At 39.1% G+C, this 20,564-nt stretch overlaps 2 protein-coding genes and 1 long non-coding RNA gene across 11 annotated transcripts in view; 1 reads left to right on the top strand and 2 right to left on the bottom strand.

Annotated features, from left to right (window-relative positions):
* The window catches only part of tjp2a (tight junction protein 2a (zona occludens 2)), a 46,789-nt gene extending 32,767 nt beyond the window's left edge, over positions 1-14,022 (bottom strand). For 3 of the 5 annotated variants that reach the window (XM_034895476.1, XM_034895477.1, XM_034895478.1), the window contains exon 1: positions 3,784-4,261. In XM_034895476.1, coding sequence (XP_034751367.1) covers positions 3,784-3,890 — 107 coding nt within the window. In that variant the 5' untranslated portion in view covers positions 3,891-4,261. Of the gene's footprint in view, positions 1-3,783; positions 4,262-13,828 lie in introns of those variants that run through there. The other 2 variants (XM_034895482.1, XM_034895483.1) reach the window with 2 other exon arrangements.
* LOC117958838 lies at positions 1,601-18,632 on the top strand. Its single transcript, XR_004659801.1, has 3 exons — positions 1,601-1,613; positions 5,404-5,405; positions 18,361-18,632. It is a non-coding gene; the product is annotated as an uncharacterized LOC117958838 (long non-coding RNA).
* pip5k1ba (phosphatidylinositol-4-phosphate 5-kinase, type I, beta a) overlaps positions 16,467-20,564 on the bottom strand; it is a 19,603-nt gene continuing 15,505 nt past the window's right edge. For 3 of the 5 annotated variants that reach the window (XM_034895486.1, XM_034895488.1, XM_034895487.1), the window contains exons 14-15: positions 19,413-19,452; positions 16,467-17,470 (exon numbers count right to left, since the gene is read on the bottom strand). In XM_034895486.1, the coding sequence (XP_034751377.1) occupies positions 19,423-19,452 (30 nt within the window). In that variant the 3' untranslated portion in view covers positions 16,467-17,470; positions 19,413-19,422. Of the gene's footprint in view, positions 17,472-19,412; positions 19,453-20,564 lie in introns of all 5 variants that reach the window. The other 2 variants (XM_034895489.1, XM_034895490.1) reach the window with 2 other exon arrangements.

Genomic DNA, 20,564 nt, shown 5'->3' with positions numbered 1-20,564 from the left:
CCTCAATGTGTGCGCAAACTTTCATGGGGTTTAGTGGGTTCAGTGACTTTACCAGGGACACTTCAACATGTATGACATGAGGAGCCCGGGATCTAACCAAACACTGAGCCCCAGCTGCCCCTTGGGAAAAAAAATAGGATGTTGAAATATTTCACTGGATAAGTGAGAACTAGGTGGTCTTGTTAAGGAAATTCAGAGGAACACCCGTCAGTTGGGCTATTCGCTGGGAACCATAGAATTTGCACACAATTCCATGGCAATCCAGGTCATGTATAATCTAGGACCAAAGTGAGCAACTAACAGAAATGCCAAAAAATATGCGGTCCGGCTTCTTAAATGGGCTTTTCTCTGATGATGGTAAATTGTCTATGTTTGAGATTTTTACTGTTTGTCAATCGAAACAAGTAAGAAACCACACACTTTCACATTTCCATGATGCCACAGTCAGAACCACGACTAAAACATTCATTGTCAACTAACCCTAAGATCGAAAGGACCAGTAGGAAAAGCAGGGCTATGAATAGAGAATAAAATACCAAAGTTCCCAGAACTAAACTACTTGTGTATGAATGAGTAAAGCCAGAGGAGACCTGGCTCACACTGATACTACTGACTATAATTTTATAATCTGCAGTTTTACTTTGAGGGCAGCATCTTCAACCTGACTGCTAACATGTCTGAACATGAGCTGAAACAACATTTTCCCCCAACTCTGTGGCAGTGAGTCAGACCTGATGTTTCTGATGCCTTCTGATGGCCTGACTGGATTGAGTCAGAGCGATCCTGAGCTGAGAGTAAAGAAAGCAGAATGCCTCTGCATGACTAAGCATGCAACCCCTAACACATTAAGCACAGACATGTAGGTCAAGCTCGGTATCTACTGGAACAATGGGAAGTATTCAAATATCTGACTCACTTCACTCTGACCTAACTTGTCAGGGGACTCTGGGGCAAAAATCCTGAAGGGCCCATATTGACTGTCCTGTGAATAATGTGTACACTTATCTGTCATCTCCCTCTTCCCATACGTTCCCTCAAGCAATTTAGTATTGCACTTCAGTAAAGTTGGGGGGCTCACACGAGACAAGCACAAGCAGCAAGAGGCAGAGTCATCAGAACTTTTAGTCCCTAATTGAGGTCACGCTCCAAAACCGTTTTTCATTCGATCCGGGTAAAGACCCACATGCCCATTTGTAACGCAAGCTTTCTGTTAGTCAGGTCTTGTCAGGTTGACACTAGTATTAAACATTTTGAAACACAACCCTATTGAGACTACATCAACACTGTTTAAATGAAAAATAAAATTAAAAGAAACAATTACGATTTTTGTATCTGAAATGATCTCTGTCCATATTTACACTACGTGAACAAAAATGTAGATGACAATTTGTGTTAACAGAGCATGCATGTGCCTGTGTAAACACAAAGCTGGTTGTCTAATGTTAACTCTGTGTTTGAAAATACAGAATATACAGTAAGTTGGAGAAAGAACAATGGCAGAAAGTAGCCTGGACTGACGACGGACTTTACTGAAAGTAGAGCGGTACTCAGGAAGGATGAATTTTAGAAAAGGAATGTAAGCCTATCAACCAACAATACAGATTGATGTGGATGTCTGCATAGACTTCCAAAAAGATCACTGTTTGTGCCCGTCCAGACTACAACGCAACCTCAGAGTTTTCAAACTACATGTTTTCATATGTCTTCATATTAGGGGCTTGGAAATTGCAGAATAGTGGGAAAGCAAGGTGTAAAAGTAGCAAAAGTTATGAATAAAAAAAACTAAAAACGTATTATATAGCCCTGGACCAAATCTCTGTTCAACTACACTGAGTTATAATAAATTATAGTTTACGGGGTGGCCTCTAGCTCACCCAGTAGGAGCGTTCGCCCCATGTTGGCTGAGTCCTGCAGCGGGGCAGGGTTCGAGTCCACCCTACTGCCCTTTGCTGCGTGTCATCCCCCATCTCTGTCCCCCTTTCCAGTCTATCCACTGTCACTATAATGGAGGGGAAAAAGCCCCTAGGAAGAATCTTTAATAATAATTTGTAAGAGTTTGCGTGACTTACAGGTGATTTAGTTCACCCAACATCACTTTTAACTCATTAGACAATATATCAATAATAATGTTTAACGTCTTTCAAAGGAATCACATCATTATGAAAAGAAGATGTCGGAGCATGCTGTGACGCACAATTCTGGCATTTAAAATGTTAGCTGTTGTTTTAGTATTATTTTGAAGTATTTTGAGAGGTTCGTTTGAAATGAATGGATCATTACTATGCATTGTGATGAACAGCACTACAAGTAAGATGCAAGGCAGTATATAATTAGACAGTACAAACACTAGCATATACTGTAGATATGAAGATAAATAAATGTGAAGAATGTAGAATGAACCAATAGGGTAGTGTAGTAAGAAACGATATTTGACATACAAAATTAATAATATACCAAATCTTGGATGTATGAAAATTGTTTAAACTAGTATACTAGTAAGTATACACTTAAACTTGTTTAAGTTTATACCAGAGCCAAAATCATTGTATGTATTTTATGTATTATGTATGTGGTTTTGCATTCATTTGCCAAACTGTGATGAACTATATATCAATACAATGTCTCTGAGTGACACATTCTTGTAAAAACACATAGCAGGGAGGATTATTCCTGAAAATAATCAGATTAATCAACAATGAAAATAGTTGCAGCCCTAGTATAGATTTACAGTGGACATACATAATCCACACAACCCTGTTGAAATGGCAGGTTTATGTGATGAGACAAGATAAATCATATCAGACCTGTTTCCACCTCAATTTTGACCGATAACCTGAACAATTCAAATTAAAAAACAAACTTAAATCTTTCAGGGGGGGGAAATACAATACGTACACCAACCTGGTTGCATAAGTGGCCACACCCTTAAAACTACTGCTTTGTTGAAGCATCTTTTGATTTTATTACAGCACTCAGTCCTTTTGGGTATGAGTTTATTAGCATGGCACATCTCGACGTGGCAATATTTACCCACTCTTCTTTGCAAAAGTGCTCCATCTCTGTCATATTGTGAGGATATCTCCTGTCGGTCACCCCACAGAGGTTCAACTGGATTCAGGTCTGGGGTCTGGCTTGGCCATTCCAAAACGCTCATCTTCTTTTGGCGAAGCCATGCTTTTGTGAATTTGGATGTGTGCTTTGGCTTGTTGTCACGCTGAAAGGTGAACTTGCTCTTTATCTTTCTAACAGAAGACAGAAGGTAGTGTGCCAAAATGGCCTGGTATTTGGAACTGTTCATAATTCCCTCCACCCTGAGTGAGGCCCCGGTTCCAGCTAGAGAAAAACAGCCCCAAAGCATGTTGTTGCCACCACCATGCTTCACTGTGGGTACGGCGTTCTTTGGGTGTGCAGCGTTGTTTTTTTATTACGGCCAAAAAGGTGAACCTTGGTTTCATCAGACTAGAACACATTTTCGCACATGCTTTTGGGAGACTTAATGTCTGTTTTTGCAAACTTCAGCCAGGCTTGGATGTTTTTCTTTGTAAGAAAAGGCTTCCGTCTTGCCACCCTACACCAAAGTCCATTCATATGAAGATGTTTTTTTTTTTTTACATCACAAAAACCTGGAATTTTAACAGGGGTGTGTAGACTTTTTATATCCACTGTAGATCTGTATGAGATAATCAGCTGCAACAGTTGAATGACAACATGCAGTTCACTACTACTATGCACAGACTCTCTATGCATGTTACACCCACCCACACCCGCACCCACACAACTCACCCCAGGGGTCTCCACAGTTTCCTGCCAGGCGGCAGAAGCTCCCGTTTGTTCAGGGGAACAATCCCTATGGCTGCCTGCATGATTGTGATGAACTTCTTAAACTTCATCTTCGAATTCTTTACGCGGTGACAGCCTCACACACAACACATAGCTCTGACTGCAGCTACACTTCCTCCATCACTCATCTTCTCCACTTTTGCTCCTTTTCTTCAGAAAGACTACAGACTTGTCCTCTCCATGACAATGATGCCACAGCTTTAGCACCCAGAGCAGCGAGGTCCCCGTGGCGGAGCTACTACGAGTCCTGCTCCCAACAGCCGACTCCGACAGATGTCCTTTTGGCTTCCCTCAGCGAGTGAGGATAAAAGGAAAACAAACGGCCACGTTCCTGCCAGGCAGTGGGCCGGCAAAGAGGATGACAGCACGTCACCGTTACATAATTCCGGAGCTTCTTTGGACATTACTCTAATGAAAACGCAGCCTGTGCCACCACCACTGCTGCTGCTGTTGGAGCTGCTGCAGCTGCTGTAGCTGGGATTCTTGTTGTATTAAGCCCTGACAGATCATTTAGGCTCCCCGCCCCCTTCTCCCATAATCCCCCATCCAGGCTTAGTCTTCTTGCCATTCACACCCAGGCAGATCCATCTACTTCACCCTCACACACCCCTTCACCAGGGCTAACCCCTTATGCTGGTTTATTTGTGACACAATTACTACTAAACAGGACGAAGCTGTAATCAATCTGCACTTGAAGATTTGAGTGTACAGAGTGACAGATTTGTGAGCACAAAAACACGTTTTCTCAGCAATGTCCCGATCGGACGCTTCATTTAAAATCTGCTCCCATTGCTCTCTCCGGCTGCTTTGGCACATTCTGTTTGTGTTCCATAGCCTTTCATAATGCCGTGCCTTAATAAAGACCAACAACTTGTGTGACTGTCTCACAAAATTTAGACCTTCCTCCCTTCTGTGGCACTCGGATTTTGACTGTACAGATCCTTGAAAGTGTCTCACAAATATGTGGTTTCTAAATAAAAGACTCAGTCATTTTCCAAAACAGCTGGACACTGTAGTTTTTAAATAAAAGTTACACAAACAGGAATAAATAGTGCATTTGGTGGGGACTATTTTCAGCTGTGGATGAATACACATTTGGTGAGAGAGAGAGTATTTAAGTATGTGGGACTGAGCCAAAATGAATATAAAAAGGAACACTGTGCAACAGTGGGGATGTGTTTTAATAGCTTTTGGACACGAATGGATCTCTATGGCATAGAGGAAGAAGATATATCATGCTTTGGATGCACACACACACACACACACACACTGCTTGAATCTGTTAACTGTTGATTTTGGCCCATAAGAAAATCACCAGACTTATCCTTATCATAAATACTATCATTTCAAATTTCAAGTCTAAAAAATACCAAGCTTCAATATAAAAAAATCAACCTTGTAAGTACATTGGGGAGAACTTTGTATCCTTTATGGTCTCTTAGATTAAACCGGCTGTGCATCGGGGACCAAGCTTGTCTAATCAACCATTTATAAAGTTACAAAACTTCTTTTAAAAAAACGGCCTGTGTGTTTTACTCTGCTTATTGCAAATGAACACAAAAGTGGTGAGAAACTTTGGCAGTTTTTGGGATGGGTGCAGGGTTCCAGCAAAAAAAGAAAATGTCAAAAGGTTGAACCTGCCATTTTTAGATTGGTTTTCCGTTTGAAAGCCAAGCAACAAGAGACAGAAACATTTAGCGGACAGTTTAAGGCCGATGGAACACACCGGAAATTAGCCTGATGTCATAAGGAGCACACGCTCTAAGAGGATGACGTCTTCAGAGTAGATCTGACCTCACTTGCACTCTGTCAAACCCTAATTTGCAGATTGATAACTATTTATTTCACATTTGGCTGCAACTAGTCTTATCGGCATTTCTTTAAACCAATCACAACCGCCTTGGGCGGTGCTAAGCGCCGGACTGAGGAACGTTGCCTCGGCAAAATAGCCCCGGTAAGGAACGTGTGTACATTCAAAAGTTGTGTTAGTCGTCAACAGAAAACTTAGATTGGACAGATATTCTAGCTAGCCGTCAGGATTTAACCTGCAGAGATCTGAGGACCAGGTAACCATAGTCCTCATAGATCCACTGGAGGTTAGAACGCCAACACAAAGAAAGCCCAAGGTAACAGACAAAGCGGTACATCCGTTGGAATTTCCGGGCGTGGAACCCCTAACGTTAATCCGTGGAACGTCGTGGATATAGACTAGGCTGCAACACACGATCATTTCCTTGTTTATTATTTTCTTTATTAATCGATTAGTTGTTCGGTCTATAAAACAGCGAAAAATGTCAATCAATGTTTTCCAAAGCCCAACATGACGTCTTCAAATGTTTTGTTTGGTTCCACAACTCAAAAAGATTTCGGTTTTCTGTCACAGGGGAGTGAATCAACTAGAACATATTCACATTTGAGAAGCTGGAATGAGAGAAATGTTTTCCTAAAAATTTACTCAGACCAATTAATCAATTATCAAAATATCAATAATGTAATAATCGATTCTTCAATCAATCAATCAATCTTTGCAGCCCTGACATGTAGGTCATAGGTCATAAATTTTGCACTCACCAATCCCTTGGCGTGCGTGCCACACCACGGCGCAGATTAAATGTCTATATCTTGTCAGCCCGAGTTACCAGTTTAGAGCAGGCTGCCATGTCCTAGGAGAGGTTTGAATTAAATAAATAAATAGATCTCTGGGGCCTCTTGATGAGCTGCCAGCCCATGCAAACTCTGGACAGGATTTATATTACAGCTGCTTGGATGTCTGGATTATGGCACGGGATGGTCGTGCCATGAGAGCGGCTGCAGATTTCACTGAGCAGCAGAAATCCCTCAGCACTCAAAACAAGCACGGCTCTAAATTTCAAGAGCATAGTGGGGGAGAAATAACAACTGTCTATTTTAAAAAAAAGTTGGGAACAGCACAAAGGAAGAGGTAAAAGAAGGAGAGAGGGTTTTTTGAGTCCACCCTGTGCTGCGTGTTGTTTTTGTCAGAGCAGCCCAGATTAGGAGCCTCGTCTGGGCTGGGAGGAAAGGAGACCAGACCATTAAACCGGGGAGCATTCACAGGCGGTTTTTATCATAATCCAACACCTTACACTCTGGCTGAGAGCACTCAGCCAGACCAAACTGCAAGTAGACAGAGGAAAATGTGTATGTGTGGGGACAAAAACAGCACACAGATAAACATGCACACAAACACATCACACAAAAAAGGTACACAATGTGTAAAGGTATCAACAATCCAAAACCTCCTCCATTGACCTGTATTTCTGTTTTCTTCAAAAATATGTGTTCTGTATGTAGATAATTATTTGTTCAAAACTTTTAAATATGAGAATTTCTCGGTATTGCCGGTTTGCTGGTATTGCCAGACATGTTGAATACACAGTAAAGCAGTAATGTGTTTTTAGTAGAGCCCAACCGAAGGATTGGGTTTCTGTAAATAACAACACAGAGTACGGTCCAGACCTGCTCTTTAATGAAAAGCGCAATGAGATAACTGTTGTGATTTTGTGCTAAATAAATTAAATTGAATTATTTAAAAATTCGATATGCTGATATATCGGCCAATTATACACTGTTGAAAAAAATCCAGAAACGCGCTACAAAACAAACAGAATTCCCTAACATTAGTTATTTGTAGTTATTTATGAGTTCTCACTAACATAATATGATAATAATTAGTTTTGTCACAACAAAACAGAAGAACATCAACATATATTAAAGTTTTGATGAATAAAAAGTATAAAAATACAAACTAAAGATATGAAACTAATAATCAGTGTTGTTAACAGGGACGTTGTAGAGCACCCTCTGGTGGACAATCTAGGCAACGCCAAAGCTCATAACATGGTTGACAGTCCAATGTCCTTTTAAATAGTAATTTATCAGAATCATTTGTATATAAAATTGTATGTATTATATAATAAACACATGTGGAATTATGTACTTAACAAAAGATAGTGAAATAACTGCAAAGATGTCTTATAAAAGCTTTAAATGGTTTCCCAACAGTCTTGAAGGAGTTCCAAGAGATGCTCAGCGCTTGTTGGCCCTTTGCCTTCACTCTGCGGTCCAGCTCCCAAACCATCTCGATTGGGTTCAGGTCCGGTGACTGTGGAGGCGCAGCACTCCATCACTCTCCTTCTTGGTCAAAAAGGCCTTACACAGCCTGGAGGTGTGTTTGGGGTCATTGTCCTGTTAAAAAATAAATGATGGTCCAACTAAATGCAAACCGGATGGGATGGGATGCCGATGCTGGTTCAGTATGCCTTCAATTTGGAATAAATCCCCAACAGTGTCAGCAGCAAAGCACCCCCACACCATCACACCTCCTCCTCCACGCTACACGGTGGGAACCAGGCATGTAGAATCCATCCGGTCACCTTTTCTCCGTCGTGCAAAGACACGGCAGGTGGAACCAAAGATCTCACACTTGGACTCATCAGACCTAAGTACAGATTTTCACTGGTCTAATGTCCATTCCTTGTATTTCTTGGCCCTAACAAATCTCTTCTGCTTGTTGCCTCTCCTTAGCAGTGGTTTCTTAGCTGCTATTTGACCATGAAGGCCTGATTTGAGCAGTCTCCTCTTAACAGTTGTTCTAGAGATGTGTCTGCAGCAACAACTTTGTGTGATATTCATCTGGTCTCCAATCTGAGCTGCTGTTAACTTGTGATTTCTAAGGCTGGTGACTCAGATTAACTTATCCTCAGCACCAAAGGTGACTCTTGGTCTTCCTTTCCTGGGGCGGTGCTCATGTGAGCCAGTTCTGTTCTAGCGCTTGATGGTTTTTGCGACTGCATGATGGGACACATTCAAAGTTTCCACAATTTTCCGGACTGACTGACCATCATTTTATAAAGTAATGATGGCCACTCGTTTCTCTTTACTTAGCTGATTGGTTTTTGCCATAATGTGAATTCTAACAGTTGTCCAATAGGGCCGTCGGCTGTGTATCAACCTGACTTCTACACAACACAACTGATGTTCCCAAATCCATTAATAAGGCAAGAAATTCCACTAATTAACCCTGACAAAGCACACCTGTGAAGTGAAAACCATTTCAGGTGACTACCTCATGAAGCTCATTGAGAGAACACCAAGGGTTTGCAGCGCTATCAAAAAAGCAAAGGGTGGCTTCTTTGAGGAAACAAGAATATAAGACATGTTTTCAGTTACTTCACACTTTTTTTGTTAAGTACATAATTCCATATGTGTTCATTCATACTGTTGATGCCTTCAGTAATAATCTACAATTAAATAGTATTGAAAATAAAGAAAACCCATTGAATGAGGTGGTTCCAAACTTTTGGTCTGTACCAAACCCACAACATCGTTTTGATTTGAACTGTTCTCATTCCAATTCTGATTTTTGCTTTTGATTCCGGTTCTTAACACTTCTCAAATGTGATTCTTTAAGGAGTGCAGTTGAAACGGGTCACATTCTTTTTCAATGGGACATAAAGCCACACTAAGCTTAGTGTGGTCTGCGGCTGCAACACAACAAGCACGGAAGTACGTTGGCCGCTACAGAAGCCGAAACTTGCGTCTGTTAAATTTGGAACTGTTGATCGGATTCAAAACCAAATTTTGAAAAGATTTCAAGTTGCAACCGGTTGTTGATGCCCAACCGGTTGTTGATGACCAAAACCGTGACCCACTATGGAGTGCCTGGTAGTGTCTAAACCTGCAGAGACCCTGCACTGCCTGTATTCTCCTATTTCTTTTTATTTTCCTGTGTGCGGGACGCTTGTACGTGGTAACAAAGTGCCTTTGGGTCCCAGGTTGATGTGTAACCCCCAGCCAATAAGAGTATGTAGAGTGTGCAACCCGTTGTCATCCCCAACCGCAGCTTTGCCCCTCAGCGTCTCATTTCGACCCACAAGTTGGCGCAGAGAGACAGACAGGATGAAGCTCTGCATTCACTCATAGTCGGACAATGGGGCAGCTTCCTGCGTAGGTGTGTTTGTTGACTTTTTGCTTTACAACATAATTACTGCAAAAAAAAGATGCAAGAGAGATTTATTGCTCTGATTACCGCATTGTACGGCACTCCCTCTCTTAATGCACTCTCAAGCTCGCTCGACCACCGACTCTCTAAAATGTCAAGATTTTGTGTAAATAATGTTACTTCGTCTCTGTCTTAACATTGTAACAAGAAAGTTGTACAAACAATTTTATCTAAAATTGCACAAGCTAAGGAGAGGCAGCTGTTTTTTTTTTAGCAAATAAGCTCTGAGACACATTGTAAACTACCTGCTCACCACCAAACAACTGCACTCTCATCCTAATTGACTGTGACCATCCTTACACAGCACACTCAACGCATCTTCTTAATCTTTCACCGCATGCTTTAATGCACAAACACAAACATTTACAAGCTCTATGGAAGAACAAACTATTTGTTTTTTTGGTGAGTTGTAATTTCCGAGCCAAGATTTGGAAAACAAAATAAGCTCTTTGGCTTTTCTTTTTGCAATACTGCTGCTGCAGTTTCATAACTACATCATGAACAAATTTTATATTTTGAAACTATGAACAATCTCCGTTTTCCCCCCATGCATATACATTCCCACCAAGCCCTCCCACTCCCACCACTAGATCTGTGAAGGTGTACTTTATTTTAGTTTCAAAAGCAAAATTCAGTCCAATATTGTTTTAAATAATATCTAGAAGTACTTACAAATGGAAATAAGATTTGCAAGTGTTTTTCTTCCCCCAGCTTAAAACTTTATAACGTAAATCCATATTTTTGCTGTGTAAGTAAACTTTATACACACACACACACACACACACACACACACACACACACACACACACACACACACACACCTATATTTAGCACCTTTCACAGACAAGAGGGGGTCCCTAAGTGCACACTGCGTCACACATAAAATACAAAACCATATGGTTAATTAAATGCTTGTCTAAAAAGATCTGTCTTTATGTGTTTTCTAAAGGTTTCCACAGAATCAAAGACTCAAAGGCTCTAAAGGGAGAGTGTTTCAGAGCCTTGGAGCCGCCACAGAAAAAGAATGATCAAGTATTCTGGGAACAGCTAAAAGGTCTTGGCATAAAGACCTCAGAGAGACCAGAAGTGTGTGCGTGCAATAGATCCTGGACGTTAGGGGGGACCTGACAGAAGAAAAGGAATCAGTGTGTGCATGGTCTCTACACAGGTATAATCTTGATCAGCAGGGAATGTTAAGTGACCTGCAGAAGCACTAACCACGAAATCTCGCCTGTTCTCATTGTTGCAGGTTGGTCTTATCAGGAAGTGAAACATTGTAAATTGAGGAATGAGAAGGCAGCTGAGTTTATACACTAAAACGTCTATCACTCCCTGTAGAATGCAACAACAACCAGGGCTCCCATCCCCTACCACTGAGCACATGGCATATCATTTCTGGGAAAATGGGGAGGAAACCACCTGAAGCAGAGTTTATATTCTAGGGCTTGATCAATAATTTTCCAACTCAACGACTTTCCAATGCCATTACATATTTCAATTTGATTCAAGATTATTAGGCTAGGGAAATTTCACTTACAATACCAATTTTGCCTGGATATAAAATATAGTCTCTGAAAACATATGATGTAAATTGTAAAAGGAAGAAGCAACAACCAAATATTTTATTTTATGATGCACCAGCTTAATGTTTACAATTCACCACATTCAACCATGGTGATTATGGCGCATAGATGTGGATACTGGATATGACCCATGCCTTTGGAAGACCTGGATTCCATGTGTCCCTAGGTGCTTCAGAGGCGTGCGACCTCTGACATATATAGCAATTGTAAGTGGCTTTGGATAAAAGCCTCAGCAAAATGACATTTAATGTAATAAGGTAATGTAACATTCATTGTGAAAACTACAGCATATATTAAAAGATCAATCGAGATCTTATTAATCCATATCAGATCACTCGAACATCGATTTTAATTGGAGAATTGGTTAATTTAATCCAGCCCTATTACATTCTGCAATTACACATATCGTTTTTTTTTTTTAAAGGGGCTGTAATTGAAATTATGAAGAAAACAGCAGGCTGGGATTAAAAATGGCGGCCACAGACCGATACCCAACACAATAAATAACCATGTTTTTTTCCATAGACAGTTAAAGAAATTGACCAACAGATCCCGTTGCTCTGGACGGTAAAGTTGGTTTTATATAGGTCAAACAGTCAAGCCGCATAATAGATTTGTGGCATTTGTTCACATAAAAAAATTTTTTTTTTAAATATCAAGTAATGGGTTTTTTGAAAAAATAAGTTTTGTGCAATGTGTAAGAGGGTTAGCTGAGTGCAACAAAAGAGTTTTGACAAGAATAGGTCAAAAGGTCAAGCTGCATAATGGATTTTTTGTGTTGTAAAATGTGTTGTATAACCAACATCCAATATATAACCAACTTTACCATGGTGCAGAGATCTGAGGAGCAGTTAACCATAGTCCTCAGAAATCCACCGGAGTTTAAAATTCCAACACAAAGAAAGAGGAAGGAAACCAACATCCGGCCTAAAATGAGAGACATCCAGCAGAATTTCCAACGGCACCTGAACAATCCAAGAAGTGGAACGTCGTTGATATAGACTATATTGACTACTGCACTAAATCAGATGGTAGACTAAATTACAGCAACACATCTCTGTATAATGCAATAGGCCTAGAATGCAACAGTACTCCAAAGTACATCCTCCAAAATTACTATAACATTTTATTAACCACCTTTCTAAAACAAATACTGCACATTATAACGTTCACAAAGGGGGCATTTATTGCAGGACTGTTGGACTGCATTAGTTTTAGCTAGGTGGCGTATTTAATAGTCTATGACTGTACCTAATAAACTGGCATTTGAAATTATATTTGAATGTAGGGTAGACTAAATATTAGTATGCGGTAATACAAATTACACTGTACATTAAAATTCAATGGAACCCCAAATATGACACGAAAGTCTCAACAAAAACTGAACAAAACTTTCATGAAGTTTGCCGATGAAGTTGAGTAATTTAACATTAGCTACCATGTTACCCCATAAAATATAGTGGAGGGAAAGTAAAAGCTGACAACATACAAGTGTACAATTTGAGTGATGTTGAGTTATTTTGGGATATTCTAAATTAAGTTACAATTCTTGAAACTAAATTTGGCCCAAAAACGGTAACAACACACACATACACTACACACTGAATACACGATAGCTTTCAAACAACAGTAACGTTAGCTACAGTGTTACCCCATGAAATATAGTGGAGGAAAATTAAAAGCTTACAAAATGCAAGTGTGGTATTTGAGTAATAGTAATTTGGGGAAACTCTTAATTAAGTTACACCTCTTGAAACTAAATTTGGTTGCCCAAAAACGGTAACAACACACACACACATACACTAGGCCTGCCTACACACTGAATACACGACAGCTTTCAAACAACAGTAACGTTAGCTACAATGTTAACACATGTAATATAGTGGAGGAAAAGTAAAGGCTTACAAAACGCAAGTGTAGTATTTGAGTAATAGTTATTTTTGGATTCTCTAAATTAAGTTACACCTTTTGAAACTAAATTTGGTTGCCCAAAACGGTAACTACACACACATATACACTACACACTGAATACACCACAGCTTTCAAGCAACAGTAAAATGCTAGCCCATTACCACGTTGTGTCTCTCGTGTATTTACACCGTCTGGGGCTAATACAATGCAAAACTGAACAGAAGATACATACTAACTGCAATGCAGAGGGCCTAATACACTGTAGGTCATTTCGCGTTCGACTACAAGTCTTAAAATAACAGACTGCTGCCTTCAAGAGCAAGATAAAACTGTTCTTTATTACTTTAACTGCCAATTTAAACCAATACTACTTTAGTACGCATCTATCCAATGCCCTAATATGGTGACGAGCGAGACGAAACACGTAGACAATATGTCGACATTCAGGGCGAACATTACACGATCAACTTACCAGGTGAAACTCTGTCTTATTCCTGTTTTAATGTGACCAGAACAGATTAATCCGAGAAGTAGAGGTGGAAGTGAAGTATGCAGAGGAACATGAGGGTTTTAACGGAACGAAATGTTGGTGGCTATTTTGGTTTCGTCTACTCTAAATGATGTGACTTCCTGGTTCTCGCAGGTATGTGGGCGTGCTTTACATCTGCAGGTGTGTTGTGTGCAGAGCTGCAAGCTCAGTGTAGTTTCAACATGTGACACCCTTTGGGTGCGGAACAAGGTGATGACCTTGTGTTTTTTTTTTTTTTTATAGTGTATGGCGAGTCACCCATCCTGTAACTTGAACGTGACTCAGTTTACTATCGAATAAAAAGAAAGACAAAAAAATCAGTACCTGATTTAAAATTGTTTGTTTTTTTCTTCTAAATTAAATCAAAACTGTATTAGGCCTACTTTACAAATGAAAAAAAAGTTGATTAAGTTGATTGATATATTGATTAAGTTACAAGTTGTTTTATTTGATTATTACATTTGCAAAACACGTTTTATAATGTATTAATTCACCAATAGTTCAAATTAAAATCGGGTTTATAATGATGAAAATGATGCATATCAATAAAAGATGTTTAAAAAAAACATTGTGCGTATATGTGAATTCATCACAGGTAGGCAAGATTTATCACATTTAAAACCACAATATCTTTATCTAAATGTTTCACAAATGAAAGGGTGAATGTGACAAACATGTCCAATGTTTGACAAAAAAATGTAAGTCATGGTGCTACAGCCAAAACCAAAGAATTAACAACAGGACATCCCATGACCAATCATGCATTTGGTTGCATATGGTTTTAAGTCTACATTAAACTTTTATTACTGCATGTTTCTTTAAGGCGTACACTTTGCTCTTTGCCCGGCAAGATCATTCTTTTTCTTTCTTTCTTTCTTTCTTATCACCTCCGTTTCTCAACTTGATTTTCTAAAATTCCAACAACCACTTTGAAAAACAATGCAAATACTGACTGAGAGTGCTAACAGCAAAACTTAAAGGGTTTGTGCCCCTTGTGCACACAGTTGTTCCATAGCTACTAATGTATTATTCATGGCACGTGGTACAAATGTAAAGCAGTCGGCTGGGATTTTACTGCTCGTCTGACTGGTTGAACTGCTTCAGGTTTGGACCCTCTATCAAACCTAATGCCAGGAAACCAAAAAAAAAAAAACAGTAAAAGCTGCTAAAACTGCAATTTGTAGTTTTCAGAAGGAAACTTGACTCTGCCCTAACTGTGATCCTCACAATAAGAATTTAAGGGAGGGGTGGCCTCTAGCTCAGCCAGTAAGAGCGTGCGCCTCATGTAGGCTGAGTCCTGCAGCAGCATGGGTTTGACTCCGAGCTGCGGCCCTTTGCTGCGTGTCATCCCCCATCTCTTCCCCCCCTTTCCTGTCTATCCACTGTCACTAATAAAGGGAAAAGCCCCAAAAGAGTAATCTTAAAAAAATATATAAAGAAATACACTGGACGAGAGGAGAAGCAAATACAAAAGTAAAATCCCCTTACAAATTCTTCAGTATTATCTGCAAATATATTTGTTATATTTCCTTACAGGGAATATGATACATTTTAAAGTTTCACAAAATGTGAATTTGAAACTAAAGTGCCAGTTAACCAGTTACTTCACAATCACACTTTAAAACAGGGAAGAAATGAATGTAGGCTACTTTGTTAATTTCCACCTCCGACAGATGTTTTCATCTAAGTCAGATTAATCTAAATCCTCTTGCAGTAACTTGCAGTGTTGGCGTCCCACTGTGCTCTGTAAAGCCATCAGTGGGCACAGACAGACACATTACATTTACTGCACATTAGAAATGACATTGAATTGAACCACTCAGAAAGTCACATTTTATATAAAATAGGATGCACAAACTATATTTATATTTATATTTTGATATTCTCTAGAACACATGTCAAACTCAAGGCTTGCTGGCTGAATTCGGCCCCTCGCACATTTTTAAGCCGGCCCGTTTATCAATTTAGGTTCACAATAAATTTGTGGCCTCGGGAAAGACGGGAAACTGCAATTACACACAATTCAAAGCAGAATTTTGCAGAGTTGCCAACTTTGAGACTTCTTAAATTCCCACAGAACCAGAATTTGCATATTAATATTTCATATTATAAGCAGCTTCTTGAGAGTCAACTTTTAAAAATGTAATCATTGTTTGGCTTTATTTGCTCACCTCTAAGATGGCTAAGAAACCTTTTTCTGAGTTTTGTAGGGCTTTATGTTGACCAAATTTTTAGTACATGAGACATGCAGCGTACATAAGACATGCAGCAATGCAGTCAAAGATATTTGACTTTTTTAAATGAAAAGCATGTCAATAAACTTAACATGTTTGGCACTTGATGTGACTCTCATTCTGCATTGTGGCCCTTAGTGAAACGGGGTTTGACACCCCTGATCTATAAAGAGGGACAGGGCATACATGCAGAAAATAAAGGCAAATCCCCATCAACAGTAGCAATGATTGTATCGTTGCTGCGCCCTCCGGTGTTTGAATACAATATGACAACTGATGTCTGGATGTTATTTTACAAAATGTTGGATTTAATACTTACACTAAATTATAATTCTCAAAACGATGAATATTTAAGAACATAAAATATGAATTTATTTCACAGATACAAGTTCAAAGTATTGCTATAATACAGTTGTAGGCCTGTGAATCCCATAAAAGCACAGAGCTTTGAAACCTTTGAAGTCATGTGGACAAATGGAAGATAGTTGACACTATGTACATTATTTACCTTCAGCGCTCAAAACAGTTTATACCAGTTAATTTGAATATATGCCAGTGAAGATGACTGAAAACTGTACGACGGGTTGCTGTAGTAACAACAGGGAAAATATGTCATTGTAACATGAAAAAAAATATTTAACGAAAAACTGAGCAAATATTTTGTTGTCATGGTGGCAGCAGATAAATGTCTGGACATTTTTTTACAAAGAGTATATAATATATTTATAATTGTGTAGCATTGATATATTGTTTCATGCAAATTGGGAATCTAAGATCAATTATACATCATGTTTATAAGGGTATAAACACTGCATCACTCATGAATGTATTATGAATTTCTCCACAGATGAACCTTTCATTCAGATTCCTGACACCAGAATGATCTCAACACGACTCTAAATAATTATGATTTCAAACCTAACAGCAGGATTTGCCTGATGCTCAATAAGTTACAATACAATCTATTTCTTCAGGGATCCAGCCACTGAGAACCTTTGAACATTTGCACAAAAATTCCAACATCCAAGAGAAGCAGTCAAACTGATTTCTTTTTGTTAGCACTGTTAACTTAGCAGCAAAGTGCAAGGAGAAGAAACATCTTCCTAGTGTTTTATATCAACAGAGTGCTTCAGTGATCGCATAAACACAGACTGTAGATTTCTACAAAAGAACCAGTGGCTTGGCTTTCCTTTTATAAAGGAAAGTCGCAAAGGCACAGAATGATGCTCACGAAGAAGAAAATGACAACATGTTAGCTATAATTTGTGTCACATTTACACTGTTGTGAGGTCCTGATGTCTCTCTACTGTGGGATCAGGAGGTCAAAGGTCAGATGTCCAGGCAGCTCATCACTAGAAAAGAAGAAAATTACACATTTTTTTCAGTTGTTATTTAGGTAACAAAGGACAACCGTTGGTGTTAAGAGTCAAACTAATTAACAATTGAACATTTACAAACTAGACACGGATGGATGACTGTACTGGGCAGAGAGACTCTGGTGGAAGTGACTGATATTATTTCTCCTTGGAGAAGTCAATACATACTGTACATACAAAGAAAATATGTCCAATCCCAGTTGGGTACAGGTACAGAACAAAGGTAGCATGCAAAGGAAAAAGAGAGGTAGTCCTGCATGCCGACAAAGTATCAGAGCCTACTGCAGGTTTTGGTTGGTTTTGAAATGATTTGCAACCAAATGGTTAAATCTTAAGAGTTGGAAAGTTAGAAAAGCCAGTTGTTTTAAATTAAATAAATGGCTGGAGGAATTTCTGAACCGTAGCATGGAGGAAGCTGCATCATCCCTGTTGTTCCTGTACTCACCATGCCCTCCTCTCCTTGTAACATAACAAAGTTCCTGTTGTCATCACTGTGGACCAAGTTCACGAGGCATTACAGAGCTTATGCCAATTAACCTTTTTGTTATCTTCCTGCAGACCATGACATTTTTTGTTGGTTTTTTTCAATGTTTTTTTTTTTTCAACACTTTTGACGCTTTTCCCTTTCCTTTTTCCCTATTAGTCACTTTTTCCCAAGTGTTTTGTCAGTCTTTCTGAATAAAACATCCAAATGTAATGAAAATAATGAACTGATAAATTATTTCACTTAAAGTTCTATGGAACTATCCACGTTATTTTGTTTGTGACAATTTGTTTGAAAGAAACCCAAATGTATGAGATAGGAACATTTTGAAAATGGGTCAAATTGACCTGAGGACAACAGCAGGGTTAACCGTATATCCAGCTAATTTAAATAGCTCACGCTACGGTATTGCGTGAACAGTTAACATCATAATTATTGTATGTGGGGTTTTGTTTTGCGGGTTGCAAATGTTCAACCAAAACCTTCCAGAGACTATTTTACAGATCCACTGTTGCTGCGTCCAGAGCTTAGCACCACCCAAGACGATGGTGATTGGTTTAAAGAAATGCAAACAACCCTGGGTGTTTCTTTCTCCTATTCCAGAATATATATGTGGTGAAGTTAGACCTTCTTACACAGCGCTGCAGAGGAAGGTCAGGCTAGTCCACACAGCATTCTGGGAGAAAAACATGCTTTGGTTTATTGGCATTTCTTTAAAGCAATTGCAATTGTCTGGAGCGGCACTAAGCACAAGAAAAAGCCACATTGCTGCTGCAAAATAGTTTTCAGGAGGAACTTGTTTTGGTCGAACATGTGTTCAAAAGTTGTTTAAGTCGTGCAGCAGAAAACTCAGATTGGGCAGATAGTCTAGCTAGCTGTCTGGATTTACCTTGGAGAGATCTGAGGAGCAGTTAACCGTAGTCCCCAGAAATCCACCGGAGTTTAAAATTACTACACAAAGGAAGCGGAAGACATTTAAAATGAAAATGGTTGACATCCGGTGGAATTTCCGGCTGCACCTGACCAATCCCAGAAGTGGAATGTTGCCGATAGAGACTAGGAAATGCGAGGATACTTTGGGATAAATAGTTTTTTGATGTCATGTGAACTCCTAAGGATGTCATGTTTTGAACTGTAGAGCCTGTTTTTTTCTTCACATGGATGTTTACCTGAGGAAGTTGGAATTTAGCTTTTTGGAGCTGTTCTATGTTCAGTATGTGGACTACCTCAATATTTCCTTTGCCAATTTGTACTATATTACTGCTGATCAATTTCCAAAAAATTCTGCAGTGTTTAATTTTTTTTTCAAAAAGTCAGTTTTATTAATTAATTTATTAATTTATTTTTTCCCTACCCCTCAGGCAGTTAGGTTGTCTAGCAAAGGGAAGAACATATTTTAATGCTCAAGCAAATTTCATGTATCAAGATGTTGATTTTCATACCTTACTGAAACGACTGAAAACCAGTGGCAGCCTGAAAGGAAGCAAACAGATATTCCAATATTTAAAACACTAAGGCAGCGTTGGGAAATGGTCAGCAGTAATGTAAGGTGTATGCAATTAGTAAAACATGCAATTTTACAATGCTGTTATGAACCTTTAAATAAATATTAAAAAATATAACCATGGAGTCAAGAACACCTTTGTCCTTATGACCTAGATTTGACTTTATTCTATTTTGGAGGTAAGCCATTAAAACATCTGGGAATGTACAGATGATTTCTCTGAGCAATCACTTAAAAATAAGAGTGAAGAAGAGAAACGTCTGTCAGATATAATCAAGGCCTAGATTTGTCTTTCACACTCGCTGTAGTTTTTGAATCCCCCCATCTTCTGTCAGAGGCTTTAAGATTAGATTAACGCCGACGTCTCCAGGCTTCCCACAGAGAATGAATAGAACTGCTTAATGTGAGCAGCTTCATATAAGCCTGAATGAGGATTTTGTGCTTATGTAATAAAGGCGATTCATTGGCTTTTCTCAGGCTGACACGGATGAAAGGCATGAGGAGGCTAAAGAAGAAAGTTCAAGGAAGATCTGAGAAATTGCATGCTGGGGTAGGGGCAAGAAAAAGGCAGACAAATGTAAAATGTAATGCATATAAGGACACTCGGATGAAAGATTCTACATGTTTCTAATTTGGCTATTCTTTGGGTTCTGCTGTGTCAAATCTGAGTCATCATAAGGCAAGCTTTTTTCTGTGTAGAGGAAGGTTTGGCGCCATCCAAAGCCAGCACAAAGGAAAATCACCAGTGCCAAAACAACAAGAACTGAGAGTAAAGTATCAATTCAAATCCTCTCTGAAAGTGTTTAATAGCAGTTTGCCAATCAACCGTTGAACAAGCTGAATTTAAACTTTAACGTAAAAGCTTATCTCAGTTTAGGCTGTACAGAACTCTCCCCATGATTTTGGATGTAGTATTTTAATATTAATAATATTTTTTAAGCAGTTCTGTTAATAGGGATTTTATTTAATCAAGCATAGGACCAATCATGTTTGCTGTGTTGCAAAGTCTCTTTCTGGTACTAGAATAGTACCAGAAGTCAAATGCTTTTTTCAATCCACTAGATGGTGTAGTAAGAATGTA

This window comes from Etheostoma cragini, chromosome 16 (assembly GCF_013103735.1).
Source record: "Etheostoma cragini isolate CJK2018 chromosome 16, CSU_Ecrag_1.0, whole genome shotgun sequence".
NCBI classification, from domain to species: Eukaryota; Metazoa; Chordata; class Actinopteri; order Perciformes; family Percidae; genus Etheostoma; species Etheostoma cragini.
This window is presented reverse-complemented; position numbering and strand designations above follow the sequence as displayed.